Below are 24,683 nucleotides of genomic sequence, written 5' to 3' on the forward strand. Positions count from 1 at the left end.
AGTAGATACCCTCACCCCTGCCATGTGGAGTTTGTTGGTGATGTCACTAACTGTTCTTTTTGGGTTTTCTTCACAGCTCTCACAATGTTTCTGTCATCAATTGCTGTTTTCCTTGGCCAACCTGTTTGTCTTTTTTAGGACATTCCAAATTGTTGCGCAATGGCTCTGATCAATTTTCTCTCTTTTCTCAGCTTCAAAACGTTTTGTTTTTCTCCCATTGACAGCTCTCTAACAACAAATGCAGTCTTCACAGTCAAACCCAGGGCTCAAGCCTAGAGCAGACATTCAGAGCTATTAATTGTTTCAACAATCAATCTAACAGGAGACAGGGCAACAAGAAACAGCTGTCAGTCACATGCTGCAATATTTTTCATCACTTGAAGTATTGGTGGGTTCAAACAAAAGATTGTTTAACACATTTAGATTCTAGGAAATGAAAGCTGAAATTCTGATCTTTTGTCCCATATTCATCTTTTGATCTCAAACATAATGTCTTCAGTGTATAGAAAAACAAAAGAATTGGCCTTGCTCTTACAAAACTTTCGGAGGGAACTGTATGAGATATTCACACGAAGATTTGATCAGTCTTAAAAGCTCATTAAAACCACAGATGACACTGCTCTTTATGACTTTTAGAATATTTACAATTGCTAAAGTAATTTACAGGCCCAGTAAAGTTACAGGTAACTAAAAAGTATGTTATTAATAATTGAAAAAAGGCTGAAAGTGATCATGGGAAGCTGAAACAGTACCTTAAAATTCAAAATTTTTCTGTAAAGATTTGCTACTCTGTCAATAGCATTAGTAGGTGCGAAGTGTGTTAGGATTTCAATTGACCCTTATGGAAGTGGCTATTTTTACCTCCTGTGTGCCCTGATGAGCTTTATGCATCTGCTGCTCAGCTCACTATCTGTCTTCCAGCATGGCCCAATGCTAGCCTTAAACAGATTTCTCAGATTGAAAAGTCTTGTGGAAAGAGTTAGAGAGTCTGTGAAAACATTTTCAAATTTCAGCTGTATTCTGACAGACTAACTATGAAAACACATACAAGTTGACAGATACTGTATCTCCTACATGCAATGTGCATTAACCCATGAAGCCTGACCTCCCCAGGAGACATGCTAGTATAATGGGCATCAAGCCAAAACACTAAGCAGTGAGTATTATAGGAACTGGTTCTAGCAGTTGCTACATACACAAAGTAACTACAAACATTGGGATGTTTGTGGTGTCTATAAATTGAGCTTCAAGTAGGTCACAAATAATTTAGAGACTTTACCAGTCAGTTTATTTCAAATACTTTTAATGTGAAAATCCTACACCAGATATTTATTTACTGAGGATAAAATGAAAGACATTACTTTATAAATTAATAAGTATTATTATTGTTACAGTTCACAATAATTCTCTTTTCCAAAATTCACTTGTCAGTTGTAAGTAGTACTGACCCTCAATGGTGGGCCTTTTCAAAATGTAAACAAATCAAGAAAGGAATCTGATTGGCTCATGCACTCAGGCATGACTCCAGAGCAGCTCCTTTCAACAGAAGAAAAGCTTGCATATATGAACACAGCATATGCGTATATATCTTTGTGCTTCAAACATGTCTACCAATCTGTCCTTGAAAAACGTACCTTTAGTCTTGGAAATGGTGAAATAGATATGTGATTAAAACAGTCATCAGTCTGGCCAGTCAACTACAAACCCCACTTGCTGAGTGGGCAAAAACATTTAACAAATTGAGGGGAGAGAATTATGTAAATATAAAAGGTTTGTTCCTAGCATCTTCTGATAAGGTAAAAACCCCAACACCCTCTACCAGACTCTGCAAATGTGCAAGTTCTCATGTTATTGTGCGTTGTTTGGAAGCCCTGGATGTTCATTTGTTTCAGAGTATATGACTAGTCTCCTGGTGAGGCAGACTGGCTTTGGCCGCACTTCAGTTTGGGCTCACTGATCCCATCAGACTCATGTCTGGAATACTGGAGGTCACTGACTGAACATCATGATCAGACCACTCATCATCTTCATCCAGCTGGGAGCTTACACACTGACTCACTGTGGCACTGATATAGACAGAGAGCGAGAGAGAGAGTTAGCAAACACAGAAATACATCATGAACTACCACATAAAAAGATAAATCTAAGGAACATTCCATGTGTCTTGTCTACCTTGATTTTGTAAGCACTGTTTTGGCAAATGTGGTGCTCTGGAGGTCTGAACGGTGTCCATGGTTGGATTTTGATGACCACTGGGTATTAAAAAGAAGAAAGAAAAAAATGACGGAAAAAACCCACAATAGTAGTTCAGATTAAATTTTCACCATCCAAGAAATGAGAGTCATGTCACAGTAGTGGAAAATAAGGGAACCTGATGAACCTGAATTCTAGACTCTATCTATATTAGACTATATTTACAGTTTAAAAAAAACTTAGTGGTTTGATAGTGGTTATGATATATTCTATCATTATTACTTGTCATTGCAAACTTGTCTTTTGGCAAGAGTTTCACTCTCATTTCAGATTGCTCAATATTAAAATGTATCTAATTAAAACAATAGCGAGCTATAATAAAAGATATTCCTGATACCATTTATTTTTTACTCTGTGTGTCTTTTAATTGAGGATAAGGATCCCTTCAAATCATTATCAAAAGATTATATGTTTTATATACTCACATGATGTGTAGAGTCAGCAAGGTTCCCCAAGTGTACTCTTTTCTGACAGAGACTTCTCAGCAGTTCGATACCTAGACACAGAGCAGCATGCATTGTTGACAGCTGATGAGAACCAAACCCTACCACACAGCATTTTTATAAAAGCTGTACACACACACACACACACACACACACACACACACACACACACACACACACACACACACACACACACACACACACACACACACACACACACACACACACACACACACACACACACACACACACACACCTTTGCTCCGGTTTTGATTGCATTTCTGTTCCCATTGGTTAAGGAGGATGTTGAGGTAGCGAGGCTGCTCAAAGAAACGGAGGTAGCGGGAGGAGGCAGGGGAAGGGAAGATGCGTTCAAAGTCTCCCAGACGACTCAGCTCATCCTCACTCTCAGCCAGAACACGCACATCATCAGGGGTTAATACTTCCAGAATTGTGGAGTGGAAATCCTGCAAACAGCGAAACAGTACATTTATTAATGCAAACATCTCACTAGACAGTGGGAAGCAGCTTAAAACGATACAGTGATTCCTATACTATGAAAAAATCTGTCAAATTTAACAAGTGTGTGTACCTGCTCCCCAGAGTTCTGGGTGAGATAGAAAGCTCTTTTCAGTTTCTCATCAGGGGACAGGTCTGATCTTGATCTCTCTCGTGCTCCTTCATACAAACTGAACACAACAGTGGCAAGCACACTTCACAATTACTCCACAGCAGTACACAAATTCTACCCGATACGTCTGTTCTAGCAGTGCGTCTAACTGATGCTGGCAGCAGTAAAAATCAGATGCAAGAACAGGCTGGGGGCAACACATCTTGATTTGTTTGAAAAAGAGAGTGTGAATTTATTTATGATCTCTACATTTTTGTAAACACAAAACATATTAGAGTGCCAGATGTTTTGTAAACACAAAACAACATCTAATATGTAATGAAATAACCTGAATAATATGAAGATTTATAGAATGATTCATTTGTATTCAATCAATATATACAATTGAATTTTTAAATGAATCTATAATATCGATTCTGACCTGCTGGTGGAGCTGCTGCCACTGCTGCTGCTGGAGGGGACAATGTCTTCTTTCTTAGGCAGCACAAAACCAGCTAGGTTTAGCACATCACGGATCATTTGGCCCTTAATACTCACGTCCAGCGCACTGTTGGAGTGTAAGCTGTACAGGAAGATAAACACAGGCAGATAAATTCTCCTGAACATGTTTTCTCATTGTATGCCTTTCTGCTAACAGACCATATAGCGTAGACATTTAATTAAAACAAAACAGTGTCTATAAAACACAACAAGGCATATACGTACATGATGAATTAGACTAAAAGCAATGTATCAGAAGTGAATACCGAACAGTAACGGTTTAGCTGCTCAGTACCTGGGAGAGATGTTGACTTCAAGAACCCATGGCTTCAGGTTCTCATCCAGCATGATATCAAAGCCAAACAGCTCGTGACAGCTGTACGGGGAACGCACATGCATCTTCACCAGGGTGTTTACATATGGATCAGACCTAGTGAATATGGAGCAGAAATACACTTTGTAAAAAAAAAAAAACTGTAAAATATCCACAGTGCTCTAATGTATATGCGACAAATAAAGGCTACTTCTTCAAAAGCACTGTTAAGAAAGAATATCAGGGTCTTAAAAAGGTATCAGGGCTTTGCAATTACTGTTGATCCTCTCTTTGGCAAGTTTAATAAAGTAATCTGTGCAGTTAAATTCTAATTAGGCACCTGCTACTATGAGTCTTTACACAAGGATTAGAAAAATAGCAGTTGACAAAAATAGGAAGTGTATGCACCATCACAACAGGTGTTATGGTCCCTTGGTCGTCTGGCGGTCATAAACACAGAGGCTGGAAATTCAGTATGACACGTGTTCATAGGCTGAGTCAAAGATATACAAGGACTGTGTGATGCCAAACAAACTTACGCAATGATGGTTTTAATGACCATGTCCTTAATCTTCTCCCAGATAAGAGTGGTGTTGATTCCTTTAGAGTCCAGGTATTGCCATAATGCCTTCAGTGCCCTGCCGGCAACAAAGCTCAGTTAAATAGAACATTTTAGTTGTGACCACCACTGTTAACAGCTAATGTCAAGCTTTGGGTAGGTGTTTGCACACAAAGCCTGAAATCTGATAATAAAAACAGTCTGACTTGCGTTCTGACGAAATTCTCTTTCTCTTTACCATTTATGGCCCTGGCAGGCCTTGTCATCACTGTTGGTCTGATACTCAGAGTTCTTCTTGTTCACACTATAGTTTGTCAAGTGCATGAATTTGTTGCTAAGGCTTTTCATTGAAGAGGAATATCTGTATTGAAAACATTAAAAGCAACAATAATCAGACTAAACATTGAGTATGCTACAAAACAGGCTGTTTATTAATTGGAAAATGGTGCTTTCTTCTGTACATAATCTTTAATTGGCTCACTTGCAGCTTGCGAAGCGGACGAGTCCATCGTTGAAGATGTAAACACGGAGTGGGTCATAAGAGGTCACGTACACATAGATACGCAGATCAAATTTATTCCCACTAATGAGGTAGGGCTTGTGAAGGTATCTATGAAAATCAGGGAGGTGATAGACTCAGTGTAGTACAACTCTACAGAAACTCAAAAAAAAAAAAAAATTTTTTTTTTTTTTTTTTTTTTTTTAAATCATGATTTACATCCTGAACCCATTTTCCCCCAAAAACCATCCAAATAGGGTCTAGAATTCAAAGGAGAAGATTATTCTCATTTTTAGATTAAATCCAACTTAAGAAAAAAAAATGCTGTCAGATAGCTGTGTGAGGATTAAGAGCTCACTTCTGTACAAGGAGAGGTCTCTTGCGTGGCATTTGACTCCACTTGTGAATAACCTGAATACCGATTCCTCGGGCTGAAGCAGGCTGTGAAAACAGAAAACATAAGGCCGTAATGCACCACTGAATAAGTAATTTATTTAAAAACAGCTTAATAATGACCAAAAACGCAAGCAGTACCGGTTTGATGATCCATTTTTGCCGGCTTCCTCCATCCTCCCAGGCCTTCTTCAGCAGTTTCATGTCCTGTGGGAGCACAAAGGAACGTGGGAAGAAGCCAAACTCCCGCTTGCCAAAGCGTGTCTGCATCTTGGACAGGTTCCGCCACAGACGGTCTTTCCGTCCAATCTGAAAGGAACCTGGAAAATGATTCAGCTGCAAAACAGAAACAAAATATTTGTGAAACATGAATAACTGGAGTTAATAAAGAACATGGCTACACAATAATCTGTATGCAATTGGAAAGTGACCTTTTTGTTGTTTTAACTATGAACTCCAACACAACTGGTTTAAATCTAAAATAAAACAAAAACTTGATTTGGACTGAAATTATATAAAAGCCCAACTCATTAGCTAGTTACTTAAATGTGGAACTTTGATTCCTATATGACTCATCCAATATATTTTTAAAAGGCCTGAATGAAAGCTGACAATAATGGTCTTTTTTTTACTGGCATTGTCCCCTTTTTATGTGCAGTGTAATATGATTAAACCTTTAAATGGTTACAGTTAGATCTGCTTTACTGTGTATACATAAATATAATTTATACAAATGATTATCAGTGTTTGTCACTGAGGTCAGCTGGTAGCATATGTTGACCTCTGACCTTCTGGTACTCTCGTATAGCCTTGAACCCAGGTGACTTCATATGATGACCCCAGCAGCCCAGCCAGTCATGACTCTCTGGAACAAAAAGCCTTTTTGTAAAAATTCCCTGCAGACTCAGGACAAAGACAGTGAATTTCAGTGACTGACATGCAATTTGCTATCACAGCATAGGCATAAAAATGCATACACCATCCAATATAAACCGAACAATACATTTTTATGACTTTTATAAAGCTGTGTCAATAAAGGAAAACAAAAGCATGTTGACTCACTCTTGGTGACTCTGAAATGGGATCTAGTGATCGTGTGCTTGACTATATTAGGGGTGACTGTACTTATTTTCCATTTCAGAAGACTCCTCTGCTCCAGAGGAAGCAGCTCCACTGCAAAGCAAACATGAACACACATAGCAAGCACAGAAGAATTTACCAAATACTTCTAAAACACAGAATATTTTTTAATTTGAATTTATAACCAGTTCAATGGCTTTTATCATCATCTCATTTTGTACGGGAATGTACTGCTTTTACACAAAGGGTCTTAATCCTTAAATATATTCACTACAAGTAAATAAGTGAATAAAATTGGCGACAATACTATGATTTAATATTGAAAAATTAAAACCACTGTGTAAATAACGTGTGTACTGACCTCGTTCGTTGGCTGTACCGAAGTATAACGTAGGGGGCCTGAAGGGGAACAGGCTGGGCACCAGTGCTGGTTTCACCTCCCGATCATCCTCCAACTCACAGCTCATGGGCTCCTCAATACTACAATACAGACAGAACTCAATGCATATAAAGAAACAGTGGAACATCAAACCTTAAAAAAAATACAAGGACAAATAGTAAAAGGCACAACAATATATAATATCAGATTAGAAAATCAACATATATTTCAGCATGGTCAGCGGGGGGAAAGAAAAAAAATAAATAAATAAAATTATTTAAAAAAAAAAAAAAAAAAAAAAAAAACAACTAATGCCCCAGACATGGAATGTGAATACTTAAAAAGCAACTTTCAAACAATGATCCACTAACTAGCACTAAAAGAAAGGACGGTTCAGTTTCTTTTTTGGATACATCAAACATCAAATTAGGCAAGGGTTAGCACACAGAAGGCTTCAAAATCCCAATCATTTCTCATAAGCCTGAAAGAACTATCTAAAACAACCTAGTCATTTATTTATAAGGGAAAATGTAACTCACATGACAGTCATGTAGGAGGATGTACCCTGCTTTGGTTCGCGTTCTAAAAAGATGCTTAACACTAAAAGATTAGCTTCAAGTTTCAGGTCCTTCACAACATGGGCCTTTATGTTCAGTATATTAAAACAAAAGGCTACCTATAAAAAAATAAGACCATCAGCTGGGATGTAACCTAATGGGAACAGCCTACAAAGTCCAATACAATTCACCTACACACTCATTCACCATTACAGAGGGAGAGTTCCAAAATTAGCACTGATTCACAATTGGGAGATTTTTCTACTGACCCATGTGCTTTTCAGCTTTTCATCCACAGCACCCACCAGAACAACAACAAAAAAAGATACTCCTCTGTGTTTGCCATCAGGTGAAAGAACCATGCAGAGAAGGAATGTGAGCTGGTATGAACTTGAAACTTTTTTTTTTTTTTTTCCCTTTTCTTAATGTAATGCAATTCAAAAATGAACTTATGGCAGCCCACCACAAATCAAGACTAGCCAAAACAACAGGGATAAAACACTGCCTGAAAAGTGACTAATCTAATACTTTGTACCTCTGCAGTTGAACTCACTAATGGAATTTAGCACAATGGAGCATAACACAAAGGAAATAGGAAAGCTACATGCAGCATCATTACAAACACAATACCTCCTGTGTGCACTAGAATATTATACAGGAAACATGGACAATTTACTTTGATGACGCTGCCATAGAGGGTGCTGAAGAGGCATCGGATTCTGATCCATCTGCAGGAAAAACGTAATTCTCTGTCAGGTACCATAGCAAAAACTGTGTCATTGATGAACAAAGCCAAACACAATCATTTTAATAAATGGAGGGGTAAATAAGTGTGGACCTGTATTATAGGTTCTGGTTTGGTATGGGGGAAAAGGGAGGGTGACCAAGAGGACACTTACCATCATTATTGCCACTGCAGACATTCTCCAACTCATCTGGAAGTTCCTCTTCCTCACCATCCCGTAACACAGCAACATTCACCTGACTGAGACACAACAGGACATTTGTAAAACTTTTTTAAATGCCCATCACGTAGGTCAAGTCAATTCATGTTTAGTAATATTAAAAAGATCCAAGAAAAATATGCTGTTTTAAAGAAGTATACGAGTTATACTATACAATACAGCTTCGTAAAAAAAGTGGTGATGTGGAAATGCAAGCCAGAGTCAAAATCCCAGGATAAATGACGCGGCAACTGACTGGGAAAACACTTGGTATATTTTCCAGTAAATTATTGAGAGAGCTCCAGGCATCCGTAGTATTTGCATTAACCAAACGTTGACTCACTGATCATGGTCTCAATATACGCTACATGGCCAAAAGTTTGTAGACATCAAGTTTGTTGACATCTCACCCCACATGTGCTTCCCTTCCAGATTTAGTCCCCTTTTGCTGCTATAATAACCTCCAATCTTCTGGAAAGTCTTTCCACTAGATTTTGGAACATGGCCGTGGGGATCTGTGTCCATTCAGCCACAAGAGCTTTAGTGAGTTCAGGTATTGATTCCAAGGAGTCCTGGGGTGAAGTTGGCATTCCAGTTCATCCCAAAGGTATTCAGGTCAGGGCTCTGTGCAGGCCACTCGAGTTCTTCTACTTGGCAAACCTTGGCAAAACAAGTATTCATGAACCTTACTTTGTATACAGGGACTGTGTCATGCTGGAAGAGGTTTGGTTCTCTTATTTCCAGTGAAAGGAATTTCTAATACTACAGTATACAAAGATGCCTTATACAGTTGTGTGCTTTTAACTTTGTGGCAACAGTTTGGGGAAGCCCTACATATGGGTGTGATGTTCAGGTGTCCACAAACTTTTGGGCATATAGTGTAGCTTAATATATTTGCCCTTTTCAGACCAAAAGAGGGAGCACATTTATCTTAAACAACTCAATCCAGCTATACTAGTTAAGTTCTCAGGTGCATTTGAAGAATTGCATTTGCCCATTTGGAACTATCACACAGTAAATCTGGTATACATCGTTTCATCTTGAATTGTGGAAAGCAATGCACAAAGAACGGGGCCCTGAAAAAAATATCTGCCAATCAGAGGCATTCAAAAATGAAGGAGCGGTTGGCCATTCATGCTAATGTCAAATGTCTGTGAATGGCACAGTGTGAAGTGGGATCATTTATGAAGGAGGAAAAAAAAAAATAATTCTGCAAGTAGAGAGAGGACATGAGTTCTCAACACACTGACGCAAAGCAGAAACATCACCAGTAAAAATATTACTTATTTTAAGTTTTTAGCAAAACAAAGAGGATCTGCTCATACTCACCCCCTGACTTCAGGCTGGCTCCCCTCATCCAGAGTCAAAGGGCATTGGCTTGGGTCCTCTTCTGAAGTGTGCTGACAGCAGTCCTTTGTAAGGTGTATGGCAGATATCTGGTTCATTACGGAGTAAACAGTGGGAGACTGAGGAGAGTCTATTTTGCGATCAATGTCTGCTGGAATGGCACATATACTGTCCTGAGTCATTCCATCACTAGGACAATTCTCATCTAGGCAAAGGGCATTGGAGGGATGTGTGTCCATGTAAAACTCTTCACTCCCATTAATAAGGCAAAATGTTGAGGTTTGTATTGTGGAATTGGCACCTGTCTTTACTTCTCTCCTGTTGCTCTGAGAATCAAAGTTGGCCATTAGTGGTCCACTCAGACCATTTAGTGTCCCGTTGCGCACGTGTGACATGTTTTTAGTGAGCTTTCGTACAGCTGCTGTGAACTCTACCTCAGAGCTGACTTTCCTCACTCTCTGAGGTGCTTCACTGGTACCATGTCCCACGCAGCATTCCTCTATATGCTCATTCTCTTTAGCATCCTCAGCCTCAATCTTGTCGTACCCAGGCAAGTCTGAAATATGGTTTGGAGGCACTACTGTGTATTTATCCTCTAAAGGCACTGTTGTTTGGCTGTGTTTTACTATGTCTGCTTTGCATTCTCTCTTGCCAGAATGTAGAGCACTAGACTTCTTCAAATCTTTCGTCTCTAGCCTGGTAATTGTAGGCACCTTGGCAGTGGAGGATGGTATAACCCCATTGCTGTTGCTTCTGAGCTTACCCCTCGACCAGGGGTGAGACTGATTCGCAGGCATGGATTTCTCAACTATCACAGATGCTTTGTGAGAGAATGTCTTGGGTGGGGAGGGACAAGGAGGATAATTTGAGAGTGGAGGTGCACAAGCTCTTTTTCCTAAAAGTCTTGACCTTAACCTGAGCGGGTTCAGGTGCCTGTGTGACTGATATCCTTGAATAACTGGCTCCAGATGACAAGTGCTTTGACATACAGCAGAGGGACCACTGATATGAACTGAGCTCTTTGAGACAGAACTGAGTGCTCTTGTATCCCTACTACTGCTGCTAGAAGGATGAGCACCTGTGCTTTGGGCACGTACAACCCCTGCAGGCACTGACGGAGAGGCACGCTGTGAGGCTATCCCTGAGAAATGATGGGGCCGCTCATACACCACTTTCACATGAGGCAGAGGTACGGAGTCACCAAAGGCTGAAGGAGGATGCCATTTCCTTTCGACAAGAGCAGAATACGCACGAGTGTTGGATGAATGCACAATTGCAGATTTTGCTTGGACAACGAGGGTTGGCTGTGATGCCCCCTTTCTCAAGTCCTCAGCTCCAATGGAAGCCATGAACAGCCATTGTACTCTCTCCCAGCATTGATTTTGATACTTATAAATGGAGACTCACCATACCTAAAACTGAGGAAAAGAGGAAGTTAAATCAAAAAGTATTTAGTATATTAAGTGTCTACACACCATTTTTGAGAAAGCCTGAAATCTCAGTTTGAAAACCACAAGTAGGACCATTACCTTATTTCTTTTTCTAAAATCTCTGCTACATCTAGGGTTGTTACGGTGTCACGGTGTATGATCAGACAGCTACCTCACTGGCCCTTTCAAAATACCAAATAAATACATTTCTGTTTATTTTCTTTTGACTCAGTACACCTCCCTTAGCAGTCACTCTCTGTGATAAATAGCCTACTCACAATACAAGACATTTTATGGAAAAGTTGTTTTCAAAATCATCTTTGCAAAGTACTATCCGGATTGGGTTAGTTTTACATGGGGTAGTATAATAATTACTGGAGCGTCTCTGGGAATATTGTTCTGTCTGAATTAGTCCTTTTTTGGGGGGATTGCATGTGCACAGGTGTGGAAACAATACATAATAATTTTACCTTTTATAAATCCAGTCCAAACAGACATGTTGGTAAAGAAGATTCTATTATATCCTGTGCTTTTTCTTCAGTATAAAGAGCTTTTTCCTATCATCTCTCAACAAAACCCCAAATGAAACCAAGTACAGACTGAATTTAAAACACAGAAATGTCAAATACAGATGATGTTTAAAAAAACTTGTAAGAGAAGTAACACTTCCAGGATATTAATGATCAGATGCAACTTGTGCGGCCATGTGCCCTAGAGCAAGCACTTCCGATAAAATAATAATTTTGTCTTAAAAGGGGGTGTATGTAGTATGCATGGGATTTTTATGCGTGGAATCAGGAAGACCCTCTAATCTCTGTGATTTATACAGACATCGCTTATCCCATGCAAACTGAACTGAATTATTACAGACATCCTCCAACAACATTACTTAAAACTGGAAATCTTATGCTGCTCCAACAACATTACTTAAAACTGGAAATCTTATGCTGCTCCAACAACATTACTTAAAACTGGAACTCTTATGCTGCTCCAACAACATTACTTAAAACTGGAACTCTTATGCTGCTCCAACAACATTACTTAAAACTGGAACTCTTATGCTGAAGGAAAAAAAGTAGGGATTTTTTCCCCCATCTTTGTTTTAATATATAAATATTAATATATGTTACTATAAATATTAATATACTTGTTTATAATATTTAATATATAAGCAAGGATGTGCAAAGAGACTTTTATACACAGATTTCATAATAAATGCTTCCTTTAATTTTCACCACAGACTTCTATGTTTTATTTATTTATTTATTTAAATAGTTGTTTAATAAAACCGTGAAACCGTGATAATTTTAGACTAGGTTATCGTACCGGTAAAATTTCAAACCGAACACCCCAAGTTATATCTAACAAAATAACAACAAAATTCAGAGTAATTCATTGGTTCACGTTCCTTATTTATTTCGACTGTAAACACGCCTTGATCAGGAAGCTCAGCAGTCAGCACATTACCCAAACTTTGATGAAATTTTCCAGCTTCCAGCACGAACATTACATGTTAATAACATTTGAACATTATAAGCTAATTTCAGGACATGACTGCGCATATTTACCATTTCTTAAGCTCTACACGTTGCCCATCCGGCTTGAGTCAGCAGTTTAACGGCCATTGACCGGTTTCAGCCATGCGAGTTAACCGGAGCGCACATGGACCACAGACCTGCGACTGTCAATAGCCGCTCTGTCCAGGGCCAGGCTCCCACTGCGCATGCGCTGGACGACGCGGGTCGTGGCCTGAGCCCAATCGGCTTCCTGCTCCCTACATAAGTGCACTACACGTGGTGGGGAGTAATAGTTTCTAGGAGCTAAGTAGTGCAATACATGTCCAACAGGATGCCATTTTGGCATTCTCCAGCTGTAGTTATCTGGACCAGTCATCTGGCTGAGCTATTATTTTATTACTGAGGCTGCGTCTCAAACCGCACACTACATCCTAAAGAGTATGTCTGAAATAGCTATGACACCGTTGCGGGTGTACTAATTTGACTACTATTTAGTACGGTCGTGTGCTGTTTGGGACGCAGCCTTGTGTCGGTGAATCCAGTTAGCGGACGTGCTAGCTCATGGCTCTGTGTGGAAGAGGGACCTTTAAAGAACGAAGAACGTTGATAACGCAAATACGAAAATCTATTTAGCAAATACATAAGTAAATAAAAACACTGTTTTCTGGTGTCTACAGCTAAGCTAACCAGGTAGCTACCACGCCAGCTGGCTAGCAACGGCAGGCCCTGTGCTGTTCTGGGGAAGCTAGCGACACTAGCCAAACTGTGTTGTGTAATATTGTTACTGAAGTTAAAAAGAAGTTCCTCTGTACACCGATCCGTGTAAACTGTCAGCCATTTACACGTCGTTTCTTACCTGAGCAGAATGTCAAGCGGCTTGTCGGGGCAGTAGCTTTAGCTGCGAGGCGCACCGGCCGCCCATAGAGGAGCTCTTCTCCTTCATTAAAAAAAAAGAGAAAAAACCCGCGCTAGTTTTTTGTCCGCGCGAGCTTCTGACTGTCTCTTAGCAACCACACACTAAACCTGCAACACAACGTCAGCGGACACACACACACACACACACACAGACCTGTGTATAAGCCTGCTGTGGAATTAAATAAACCATATTAGGCTAATAATTTAGAAAATTGCCAAAATTATTTTGCTTTGTTTAAAAAGACAATAAAAAAAATATATACAGTTTACTACCATGATGTACAATATTGTGGTCTATAGCCTAATCAAATCAAATCAAATGAAATATTAGCTTATTTATAAAACTACAATACTGTTGAATTCTCAAATCTGATTGGTCAAAAGGTGTTGATTCATTTTCTATACCAGCAGCAAGGAAAGTCACAGGTTTATACTAATGCTGTTCTTCTAATCGTTTCTATAGTAACAGCTCATTCACAGGGACTTGTATGGTGGATGCTCCACATAATAATAATAATAATAATAATAATAATAATAATAACATGCTGTTTTTTAACAATAGAAATAAAAATGCATAATTATTGATATGGTGATGTGATATGGTAAGAAGATTTTTATTTTTTTTATATTTATGGAAGGAGTCACCAGTGTCAGGACCAGACACGGGAGAGTCTTCACAAAAGAGGACTTTTCACTTTCTGATTTCTCAGGAACAAACTTTGACAAACTGTGGTTTTTGTCTCTTTAACTTCAAGAAAGAGAGAAAAAACAGAGTCTAACTTGTCTCACAGGCATTCCAAAACATTAAATGTAATTATAACCAATTAAAAACCATAATGTGTTGTTGATTAATAAATAATTGTTAGCAAATTGCTGTTATTTAAGAGTTATAAAACATCTCGGGACATGCTATTACAGGAAAATAATCAACATCAGGGTGGTAACAGTAACTCTGATTTGCTTCAGGCTGCATTACACCGCCAAGTTGTGCATTATTTTCCTATAACATCACGCCCTGTCATATTTTATTCGTTACATAATGAACTGTCTACATGTCCAGAACTGTTTAAAACTAAAACACTCTACTTCAGTCTATCTCACTTGCACTAGGAATAAAATATGCAGTAAATATGCACAAACTGGTGCACCTGCAATTCAGGCAATAGCACTGACAACAACCATGTGTTCACTGTAAATAAAGCAGTTTATTACACTCTCAGAAAGAAGATGGAACCAAAACAGCCTTAAACTAACATAAAGAAACACGCTTTACCTCTGACTGTTACGAAGTGCTGATGCTGGAGACTGCATCATAAATGTTAAACATCGCCTAACAGAAAACTTATTTCAAAATGTTTATTATAATGCACTTGAAAACTGTATTGCTTTAGTTGAATATGGTTAAACTGTCGTTAAGACACAATACCTCTATAGGCCTATAAGTAGGCTAGTACATCATCTGGAATAAATAAATAAATAAATAAATAAATGTTTCACTTGTGTAACACATTGCACCCAGTGAGACACTTTAGTACTTGGTGTAAACTGAAGGTCAATATTTGATCAGTCTCCTTTTTTGTCTTGAGTCCAGCATATAGGTCAAAATCGTATGTCAACTATTCTTACCACAAATATGCTATTTTAACATGTTTCTATGGCATGATTATTATTGATCCATGATGATAATGATGATGATGATGATGATGATGATGATTATTATGATTATGATTATTATTATTGCACCTCCTTCTGGTTCCATCTGTTCCTCAGAAACAGCAAACTATAAAAAGTCTAAAACACTGTCGAGCTGACATTTTCTGTTGGATAACAGGAATAAAAGCTTGTTTAGACTTTGATCTGCTAAGCTGTGAATTCGCAGTATGAATGTCTGAATGTGAACCTTCACGCACACAAAGGCATACAGTATATCCGTATATTCTATAGAGAAATAAAAAGCTGAGCATTTTAATGTGGACTCCTGAAGACTGCTGGCATGTGAGTGACAGGTGAGATGATCATCCCCATGGCCCCCTCCTCTCCCCTCCTCCTGCTGGTGTACCGGCATGTCCGCGCCTGTGGGATGGAGTTACTCTCGCATTTACTCTCAGTCTGGATGCTGCTGTCGCTGCTGCTCCGATCCACTTGGATGTCCTTCTTCATAAAGGAGGGTCTTATCTTCCCCACTTGATCGCGCACTTACTGTTTTTTGGCGATCCGAAAGCAACTTTAAAGAGTTCACCGGCATTTTAATCTAACCATCTGAGAGCCGAGAAGAGGTGATCGCTGCCTTGACCGGAGGAAAGTATGAAGTGGCTGGAGGCTGCGCGCGTTTCAGTGCTGCTGTTGGTGCTGCTGCTGGGGGATCACGGCGGAGTGCAGGGGAAAGCGGCTCGGCTGGAGCGCTGGGTGAAAGCTGGGCTGCAGTATCTGAAGGTGCACCTGTGCCGCAGGGTGGCTTTACCGGAGAGCGAGTGCCGCAGGCTGGCTCATCTCCATCCCAGCGGAATAGCGGTGTACACTTCAGAGTCCGGCTCTGGTAAAGTGCTCGCCATCCTGCCCGACTCGCATCCCGCAGGAAAAGCGAGTCAGAGTGCGGGCGCGCTTGCGGCTGAGCGCGGGCTGGAGCGGGAGCGCTTCCCCGACGTGAGCGCGCATGACGCCGTGCTCGTGCTGGACCCGAGTCCCGGAGAGAGCTTCGGTCACCCCGTGCTGCTCTTCTACGTGGACTTTAACGTGGCCAAGAAGAAGTGCGCCCATATGGAGGGGATTTATTTGGGTGAGTAATCTCTTTGCTGTGTAGTAGTTACACTTAAAAAAACGTTAGAGAGTGAAACAATCTTAGAAATCTGAGGAAGATCAGAGCAGGTTCATCCGACTGAATATAATCAGATATCTTCTTCTTCTTCTTCTTCTTATTATTATTATTAGTAGTAGTAGTAGTGGTGCAAATTCATTGTTACAGTCTATCACATACTGTACATCTCTTCTATTACCAATGATAGGCTACTGTTTGATAGAAGATTACAAAATCACATACACAGTGCTGTGCAAAAGTCTTAGACACTCTAATTTCTTTTAAACAAATTTTGTCTCAGATGTTTATTTAATGACTTCTGCATTACTGGATCAGTAAAACAACATTTCAGATTTCAAAACATTACTATTACAACAAAAAAATTAAATGTTAAAGAAAAAAGTTTGTCAGTAAAGCAGATAACATTACATAATACACCACTTTTCAGACAAAAAATGAATGAAAGCTGCTACTGATTACCTGGAAAACAACAACAACAACAAAAGAAGTGTGACAGTCAAAGTCTCCAGAAGAACTATGGCAGGTTCTCCAAAACGCTTAGAAAAACTTCTTTCTCTCTTTTTTGTCAAATGGTGACCTTGTGTAGTTTATTACCGTTTATTGTTCTTTATAGTAGTATTTTATGTAATAACACTTCATTTCAATGATTTCTATAAGCAACTTTGCTTTATAGCATTTGTTTACATGTGCCTAAGACTTTTGCACAGTACTGTATACTGTATATTGTCCTCTTTGTCCATATGCCACAGGTAGTATTTTATTTCCTGTGTAATATATGCTAATTGGTGTTTTCAGTGTTATTTGGACAGCTGTCCTAAAACTCCACAGACTTCATAACGACGTCACAGTCTGTATATCAAATGGATCAGGTGATTTATCATAAAACTGGCCAGGCAATGCATGGAGTGTGTCTGCCAATGGAGTATGTGTAAAGATGTGTATGTCTATGTGGATAGCACTAGCTCTGTGCCCTCCTGTCTGGAGCACCACTGAGACAAGAATCATACAATTGCAATAAATATAGTCAATAATAATGTCTGAGTGTGTATTCTGCCCTCAGTACCTGATTCAGGACTCAACTCTTCTTCCTGTCTACCTTCCTGTGTGAAGTGCTTTACATTTGCATACTCTGGTATTTGTGTCAGACTTTCTATATTAAAGAACATAATAAACTGTAAAAAGTTGCTGCTCTGTGATTATTTTAGGATTGTATAGAATTAATTTATTAAAATGATAAATGGACAGAATCCAGCTTTCTTTAAAGATATCCAAGAACTAAAACCAGCCTGGAGAATTCTAATTACTAAGCATGGCGGAGATGATCAAGGAGAAAAAAGAGGGTCAGGAATAATGTCTTAAACGAAAACGAGACTTTCTGACTTCTCATTCACTCTAGCTTAAATCTGGAAACATTTTTTTGGGTTTGAATCTGTCCAATCTTGACCATGTAATCTGAAGCAGTGGGAAGAGGGGAGACGGCAGCTTTGTTTTGAGCACATTGAAAATCCTCCCAGGTCTCTTTGTGTGATTATAAAGGGAGTGGAGAAAATAAGTGACCACAGAAAGAGAAACAGTAATGCTTTTGATTCTGTATGGGTAAGCCAACGAAACATCTAATTGTGGCCAGGGTAATTTTACTAGTTATCTGAAATTACATTAAGTAGATTTATAATGGTGTCTTATTAGCCATTCTCATGGTACTGCTTGGCTCAGATCCAGTCTGTGTTACCTGAAAGTAGCTCTGAATTATTTCCTTAAACTACTGTATGAAAATAGTCCAAAATAGCCCAAAACAGCAGAAATGGTAGACTTAAGACAGATTGTGAATGCAGTATATGCATAGTAATAGACTATTACCTAGCAAAGCAAAGATTTCCTTGTGGCAAGGTAAATTTAACAGTTATCTAAAAATGAACTGTAGAAATCACACGAAAAGGAAAATATATTTCCTTTTAAAGGTCATGTCATTGACATCATGTGACTTTTGTGAATTTCAGGAAGGAATAACATCATAAAATACATCTGCAGCATGCATACATGCCATTTCACACCCTTGAACCACTTCACGATAAAGACTATGATGCTCATACTGAACATTCAACACACTTAGTACTGTATTGACTTTATAGTATACAATTTACAATCACGTGTCACCCAGAAGATTGTTCCCCTTTGAGTCTGGTTCCTCTCAAGGTTTCTTCATCATGTTGTTTTTTTACAACTCAGAATCTAAACATAAATCTACATCTGGATTTCTGTTACGCCGCTTTGTGACAACATCTAGACCTATACAAATAAAGCTGAATTGAATTGAGCTGAATAAAAAGATTGTAATGGTTTGCAGGAGAGGTGTGTATGACGCTGGCTCTGAAGACTCGCTGTCGGAACCAGCTGAAGCGGAGAAGGAGCCGCAGCGACCGTACGATGGATCGCACACAGATTCGGAAGAGTGCGGTGGCCAGAGCAAGCCATACAGAGCGTAGCAGTGGCCTCTGTGAGATCCACTTCCTGCCCCGAGTGGTGGGAGTGAGGGACAGCAACCGAACGCAGCGCCTCCGCTGTGTGGGTGAGTGAATGACTGAAACGGACATGCTTGAGTTTCCACACACAGCCCAAGTCCCTCATCACTGCAGTTTAACCTAAAATGCTATGTGTCTGGTAAGAGTTTGAAGCAAGACCCAAGCCTGTGACATCTTGGAGTAAACTACACAATCAGAGAGAAATCTTCAAGGTTAAAAAAGGTTAAATTGTTTTTCTTGTGGCACTATAACAGAAAAATGTTTACAAGGCTGAATAAGCACCATATTTTCCAGACAACTCATCGCTCTGAAAAATATGACACAGCCACCCAAATTCTGTCTGCTTAGAAAAAAAATTAAATCAAAAAGACAAAATGCAAATTGATCAACAGAAATTTTATTATATTTTATGGAAATAGCTATTATGTATTACAACTATTCATTATAACAGCAGAATATAGTTATGGAGGTTATATCATTGTTTTTTTACTTAATGATTTGTTTAAAAAGGTCTTTCTTCTGACACTATTATTACGTAACCCTTAGTAAAAATACTAAGAGTTACATTATAAAGCACCCCAATGTATAGCAGAAAGTCCTAAAATACATTTTGTAATTTTGTAAATTATGAAAGAAATGCTTTTTCCTGCTATGAAAACCAAGAGTAATCACAGTAATGTAACAGGTATTTTGTTTAACGTTTGTACTGCCTTCAAATCATATTTCAGAGTCTAGTTTAGTTTAGGACCTCTAATGCAAAAATTAAAAATACATCACTTCACTGTAACAATATAAAAGTTTCTTATAGTCTGGCAAATACAGCAACAAGTTTGACACTGGAAGTCAGCTCACCTTAGAATGTCATGATTTTCAATAATTAATACAGTAAGTGTGTAAAAAGGAATCAAGGAAAACAATGATGTAAGCTCTAGAGAAGGCAAGCATATTATTCTCATTTTCTTCAGCTGTCCAATAATTTCCGGGGAATTTTCAGATACTTGGGGTTTTAAATAAGCTTGTATGAATAACTTGCTCTTATTTTGTGTGACTTCTGTAACAGATCATCCAGAGTTTGCTAGATGCCCACAGCCTTTGCCCCTCACTAGTCCAACCGTGCCCATCTCTAGCTGCGAGCTCAATAAAAACACCCGTCGATGCCACCAGCAGCCTCTCGCCACACATCTCTCCTGTCGCCTCTACCAGACCTGCGACCACGCAGTACTGCTCTCAGGTTAATAAGAAAAAACTTGTGTTGTTTCAAGATTTATTAGCTTTGTGAGATTACTCGCTTAGGGTCAGCAGTATCAGTATTGTTTATACGGGAGAATCTAATCAGTTATACAGTACTTGCTAGACCCATGCAGGTAAGCACTCTCTCTTTGGCAGTCCCTTAACACTGCTGTATGTTTTTCTGATCAGGTGGGTGGCAGGAACAGATCACATACCAGCATCATGAGCAGAATCTGCTGGTCTTCTACCAGATGCTAAGAAACAATGGTTTTCATAAGGATCACATTAAAACATTCTTTGCTGGAAATGGACAGGTAGCAGGTAAGAACTCCAAGCCAGATTGTACTAGAAGTTAACTAGGGGCGATATAAAATCTACATAATCGACAACTTAAATCAGAATAAACTAATTTTAATGAGGTTTTTATGAACTGCTGAAATAGTCATGCTTTTGCAGTCTAATTTACCACTGTCAATTATCGTAGCTAAAGAGGCAGAAGGAATGTACCCAGCCACAGAAAAGGAGGTAATCCGGAACCACATCTCCTACATCTGTCGCAAGCAGCACTGTGCAGACACATTCGTCCTGTACCTGAACAGCCCGACCCGCAATGACGGAACCATGCTGCTGTGGGACCGCAACAACAACGGCATTGTGAGTTTGTGAGACTTCTGAAACAGTACTGCATACCGTGACAAGCTCAACTGACATAGTCTAGAAAAAGCCATTACACTGACTGAGCTGGGAGTGAATGTTGGGATCAACAGTGGGTCTTCCTGATCTGTGAGAAAAGTGCTTGGGATGGGCTATGCTGCGTTAGGAGATCAACAAGATATGCTGACAGTTTCTTAAATCATAATATTCTGTTTTACACCAGTGTCACGGCTAAAACCAGGGTCTTTAACTGTAACCTTTGGTTTCACTGGATAAAAATCAAGCTTTTCTTCAGGCAGATGTCACAACATTACACAATATTAGTATGTTGTTTTGTTAAAATTCAGGAGAATGCATTTTCTCTACATCCAAGCTTTTAATGTCAATCACAGTCTTCTATTTAACATAGCCATATAACTGGTGTTGTGTGACAAGGTGCTACAGTATAAAAGTCCACAATCAAGAGATCAATAGACAGACCACTGGAATGCAAGAGTGATCTCTTATCTTCCTGTTAATAAATTAAATGTGCCCCTTAATAAAGCAGAACGGCCCACCACTTCAAAGTACCTGTTGCCTAATCAAAGAGACAACAAGGAAGGCATTTAGTCACAGAAGTGGGATAAATACCTCTTTCTAGTCCCCTCTCATCTCCTTGCTCCCTTTGTTGACTAGAAAGGAAGGAACTGGAATGTACTCCTCTCTTTGGTGTTTGGGAGCTTATCTCCTTGCCCTCATATTTAGGTCTGGTTGTACGGCTCTGGGTAATTAAACAGTGTGCACAACTTCTGTAAGAAGCATCTGATGTGGGAAGTGCTTCACTTCTTTAATACACATTTTTACAGGGCTTCGGACTTCCTCGCAGTTCATGTAGCTTGAAGATAAGAATGACAGTATGTCAGAAGAATAGTTACTTTAAGCCTGAACATTCAGCTATGTTCTGATCTCCAAGCACAATAGATATGCCAATCCTCATTAATAAAAACACTCTTTCATCTATTATTAACAAACTCTTTCAAGAAAGCAAGGACACATTTAATTATATTTCCTTTTTTAAGTACATTAGTTTGACCTCTGTGGAATCTCACATTCCGCTGGTAAAGGTGGTCAGTAATCCCAGCCATATGCTCGGAGCTGGGCAGACGGAAGGGTCCAGACTGTGTGGTAAAGCCCTTCTTTCTGTAACAATAGGCACAGACTCTCCAGGGACAAAGGCAACAACCTGATCCCTAGACAGGGATGGGAATGACAAAGGGGGAGGCTTGAGAAACCAGGACCACACAGGCTCAGGACCACCAGACCGTCTGCCTCCATGAAAAAAACAGCTTCTTTCAGCTTAAAGAGCCCTTCATATGGATAGTTGGCTCTACAAACAAATGGCATTTCCACTAAAGCCAAGTCATAATTCCTTTATATTTTATGTTAAATAGAAAAAAAAAAAATCAGTGAAACAAACTGGTAGCGTATAGAAGATATGATTAAATGTCGAAGCACCAAATTTTTCTTTTTTCTTGATTTTGCAGGTCATTTCACATTAAAACAAATTAACCCATTCTAAAGCTCAAGTCTTCCATTAGGAAATTACAACCATTTACATACTAGCACCATCAAATTCATACATATGCAGGATAATATAAACAAGGATCTAGAGTATTTTTAGGTAAATGTTATATCCCCACATTATCTGGAAATACTGTTGGTCAACGTCAGTCAAAAGGCTTTCCTGTGAAAGTAAGTGGGTCTTGGCCATGTTTTGTGATGAACCGTATCAGACTCTCTAGAGGAAGCTAGAGGTCTGACTTGTGAGAATAGTTTTCAAATGACTGAAGTTGAATTAGTTATGTCAGGTGTGGGTCCTGTTTGGTTGCAACAAAAAACTGCAGCCACACTGGTTCTTTGCCTAGTCTAAGCAAGATAAATGTTCTCCTAAGATTTTTTTCTTTCTGTCTAGGCAGATCTAAAGGAGCGCTACGCAGTGGGTGAGCTGCTGGCTGACCTTGCAGGTTGCAGGGCAAATCGAGTGCTGCTCTTTGTTGAGCAGAGCTACACCGGAGTTCTCACTAAGCGACTAAAGGGCTCTCTTAAACACCTCAATGTGGTGCTGCTCAACGGCCTGCCCTGGGTGAACACAGCCCAGTTCTGGGCCTCTCTGCTCCCATCCCACTGCCTCATCGACCACCTCAGTAAGGTACAGGAAAAACTAAAAGGAGTTAAATGATCTGTTTCTCCAATCACTGGTGTCATGTATGAAATACACTAATGTTTTTGGTTCCTCATATTGATTTCTGTCCATTACCAGAATGCTGTAATGCTTCATGTGGGTGATGGGATAAGCCTGCTGAACGTGACTCTGTCTGGAGCTCCTTGTAACTCCACGCCACCTCTTTCAGAGGATGAAATGAAGAAGGAGTACATGGGCTGTCAGAACCTTCCCACTGCACTGTGGCACCAGGGCCATCGAAAGTCTCACAACAGCGAGAGAAACTGAGAGACAATGCTTATTCTTCCAGTGCAGCCTCATCAATTTCACTACCAGCATCTAATCTCAACTAGAGAATGCTAGAGATGCCAACCATGTCTTATTGGTCATCTTAGTTCTTTACTACGGCTTTTGAACTTCGGTTGTAACACTAGATTCAGGCAGCTGCTTTAGGATGCTGCTAGACAAGAATAAAAATATGTGTATAAATTATTGTTGCTCAAGTACAGGTCAAACCGTCATTAGCTGGATCCAGCCTATCCAAAATGCATGGACCCTGGTAAGATGGATGTACAGAAACAGGCTGTTGTGGAGGCCACAGGAGTGTACAAGAGAAAGTGTTATGTCCTCACTCTGAACCTCAGCCCTCCATCTGCAGCAGGAGACAGCATCCCAGTGTTTGGTTCCTCCAGTATTTTTGTCTACCCACAGTGGGGGTTCATCCGGCGGACAGCTGCGCTCTTGCATCTCTCCACATTCAGAGCATCCTGTCGCGGGTCAGCGATCACGTCATATCCTGGAGATGAACCACGATGACTATGCCAGTCTGCCATTTCAGGACAAATCTATGTTTCCCTTGCAGACACCATGAAGAAGCCTAGGCATTGCCATCATTTAGTCATGAGAACTGTTCCTTCAGCAAACTCTGCCCCTTTCAAGGCCACTTTCACTCTCTCTCTGATGCAGTCTGACCTGCATCAGTGTTGGCCTATAGGTGACAGAACACAAACTAGAGGAGGACATGTAGCTGTCTCACAGGTCTCTGCTGAGATTTACGTACAAACTTTCAAAGATTGATCAAGGTCAATATAAGGTAGGAATAAAAAAAAAAAAAAGAACATTGGACCTTTTTAAACAAAGGTCCCTGACCAGGTTTGGCATTATAGCTCTGATTAAGCTTATTTGTGTATACAGTATATAATATAAAGGTGTTGTGAGCTCCAAGTCAGTTATCATATACATTCATACCTCTTTCCTGTGTACAGACTCCCCTTAAACCATGTTCAGTGCATGTTAGCTAAACATAGTTTAATAGACTATACCCAAGTGTAAAACTCAGCCAAGTCAAGAAATATTTTTTGTATAGAACAGAAATGTGTTTGTTCTATAAATGTCATGTTGTGCTAAATAAATGAATTTTAATGTCACTTAAGAGGATAATAAATGTCCTCATCTCAGTTGTTAAACTGTAGCTCGTGTGACCTTATGTAAATACTCAAAATAAATTAACTTTTGTACATAACCT

General features: G+C 39.5%; 2 protein-coding genes across 4 annotated transcripts; one reads left to right on the forward strand and one right to left on the reverse strand.

Annotated features, from left to right (window-relative positions):
- Positions 1 to 1,286: 1,286 nt before the first annotated feature.
- ttll4 (tubulin tyrosine ligase-like family, member 4) lies at positions 1,287 to 13,845 on the reverse strand. 3 transcript variants are annotated; one of them, XM_026913185.3, is made up of 20 exons: positions 12,877 to 13,660; positions 11,408 to 11,490; positions 9,861 to 11,296; positions 8,487 to 8,572; positions 8,264 to 8,315; positions 7,013 to 7,131; positions 6,634 to 6,744; positions 6,360 to 6,436; positions 5,713 to 5,907; positions 5,537 to 5,619; positions 5,161 to 5,289; positions 4,918 to 5,040; positions 4,660 to 4,758; positions 4,103 to 4,237; positions 3,749 to 3,889; positions 3,289 to 3,385; positions 2,953 to 3,163; positions 2,679 to 2,749; positions 2,173 to 2,252; positions 1,287 to 2,066 (listed from the first exon to the last, which is right to left on the reverse strand). In XM_026913185.3, the coding sequence occupies exons 3-20, from the start codon at positions 11,225 to 11,227 to the stop codon at positions 1,940 to 1,942; spliced, it is 3,303 nt and encodes a 1,100-aa protein (XP_026768986.3). In that variant the 5' UTR covers positions 11,228 to 11,296; positions 11,408 to 11,490; positions 12,877 to 13,660; the 3' UTR covers positions 1,287 to 1,939. The 3 variants fall into 3 exon arrangements, with proteins under 3 accessions (XP_026768986.3, XP_026768983.3, XP_026768984.3); XM_026913182.3 differs by lacking the exons at positions 11,408 to 11,490; positions 12,877 to 13,660 and adding an exon at positions 13,682 to 13,845; XM_026913183.3 differs by lacking the exon at positions 11,408 to 11,490.
- Positions 13,846 to 15,659: 1,814 nt separating this feature from the next.
- si:ch211-67e16.11 (uncharacterized) lies at positions 15,660 to 24,680 on the forward strand. Its single transcript, XM_026912790.3, has 7 exons — positions 15,660 to 16,516; positions 18,900 to 19,121; positions 20,135 to 20,305; positions 20,494 to 20,625; positions 20,789 to 20,958; positions 22,910 to 23,146; positions 23,258 to 24,680. The coding sequence occupies exons 1-7, from the start codon at positions 16,045 to 16,047 to the stop codon at positions 23,444 to 23,446; spliced, it is 1,593 nt and encodes a 530-aa protein (XP_026768591.1). The 5' UTR covers positions 15,660 to 16,044; the 3' UTR covers positions 23,447 to 24,680.
- The last annotated feature ends 3 nt before the right edge of the window (positions 24,681 to 24,683 follow it).

The sequence above is a fragment of the Pangasianodon hypophthalmus genome, chromosome 5 (assembly GCF_027358585.1).
Source record: "Pangasianodon hypophthalmus isolate fPanHyp1 chromosome 5, fPanHyp1.pri, whole genome shotgun sequence".
Classification (NCBI taxonomy): domain Eukaryota; kingdom Metazoa; phylum Chordata; class Actinopteri; order Siluriformes; family Pangasiidae; genus Pangasianodon; species Pangasianodon hypophthalmus.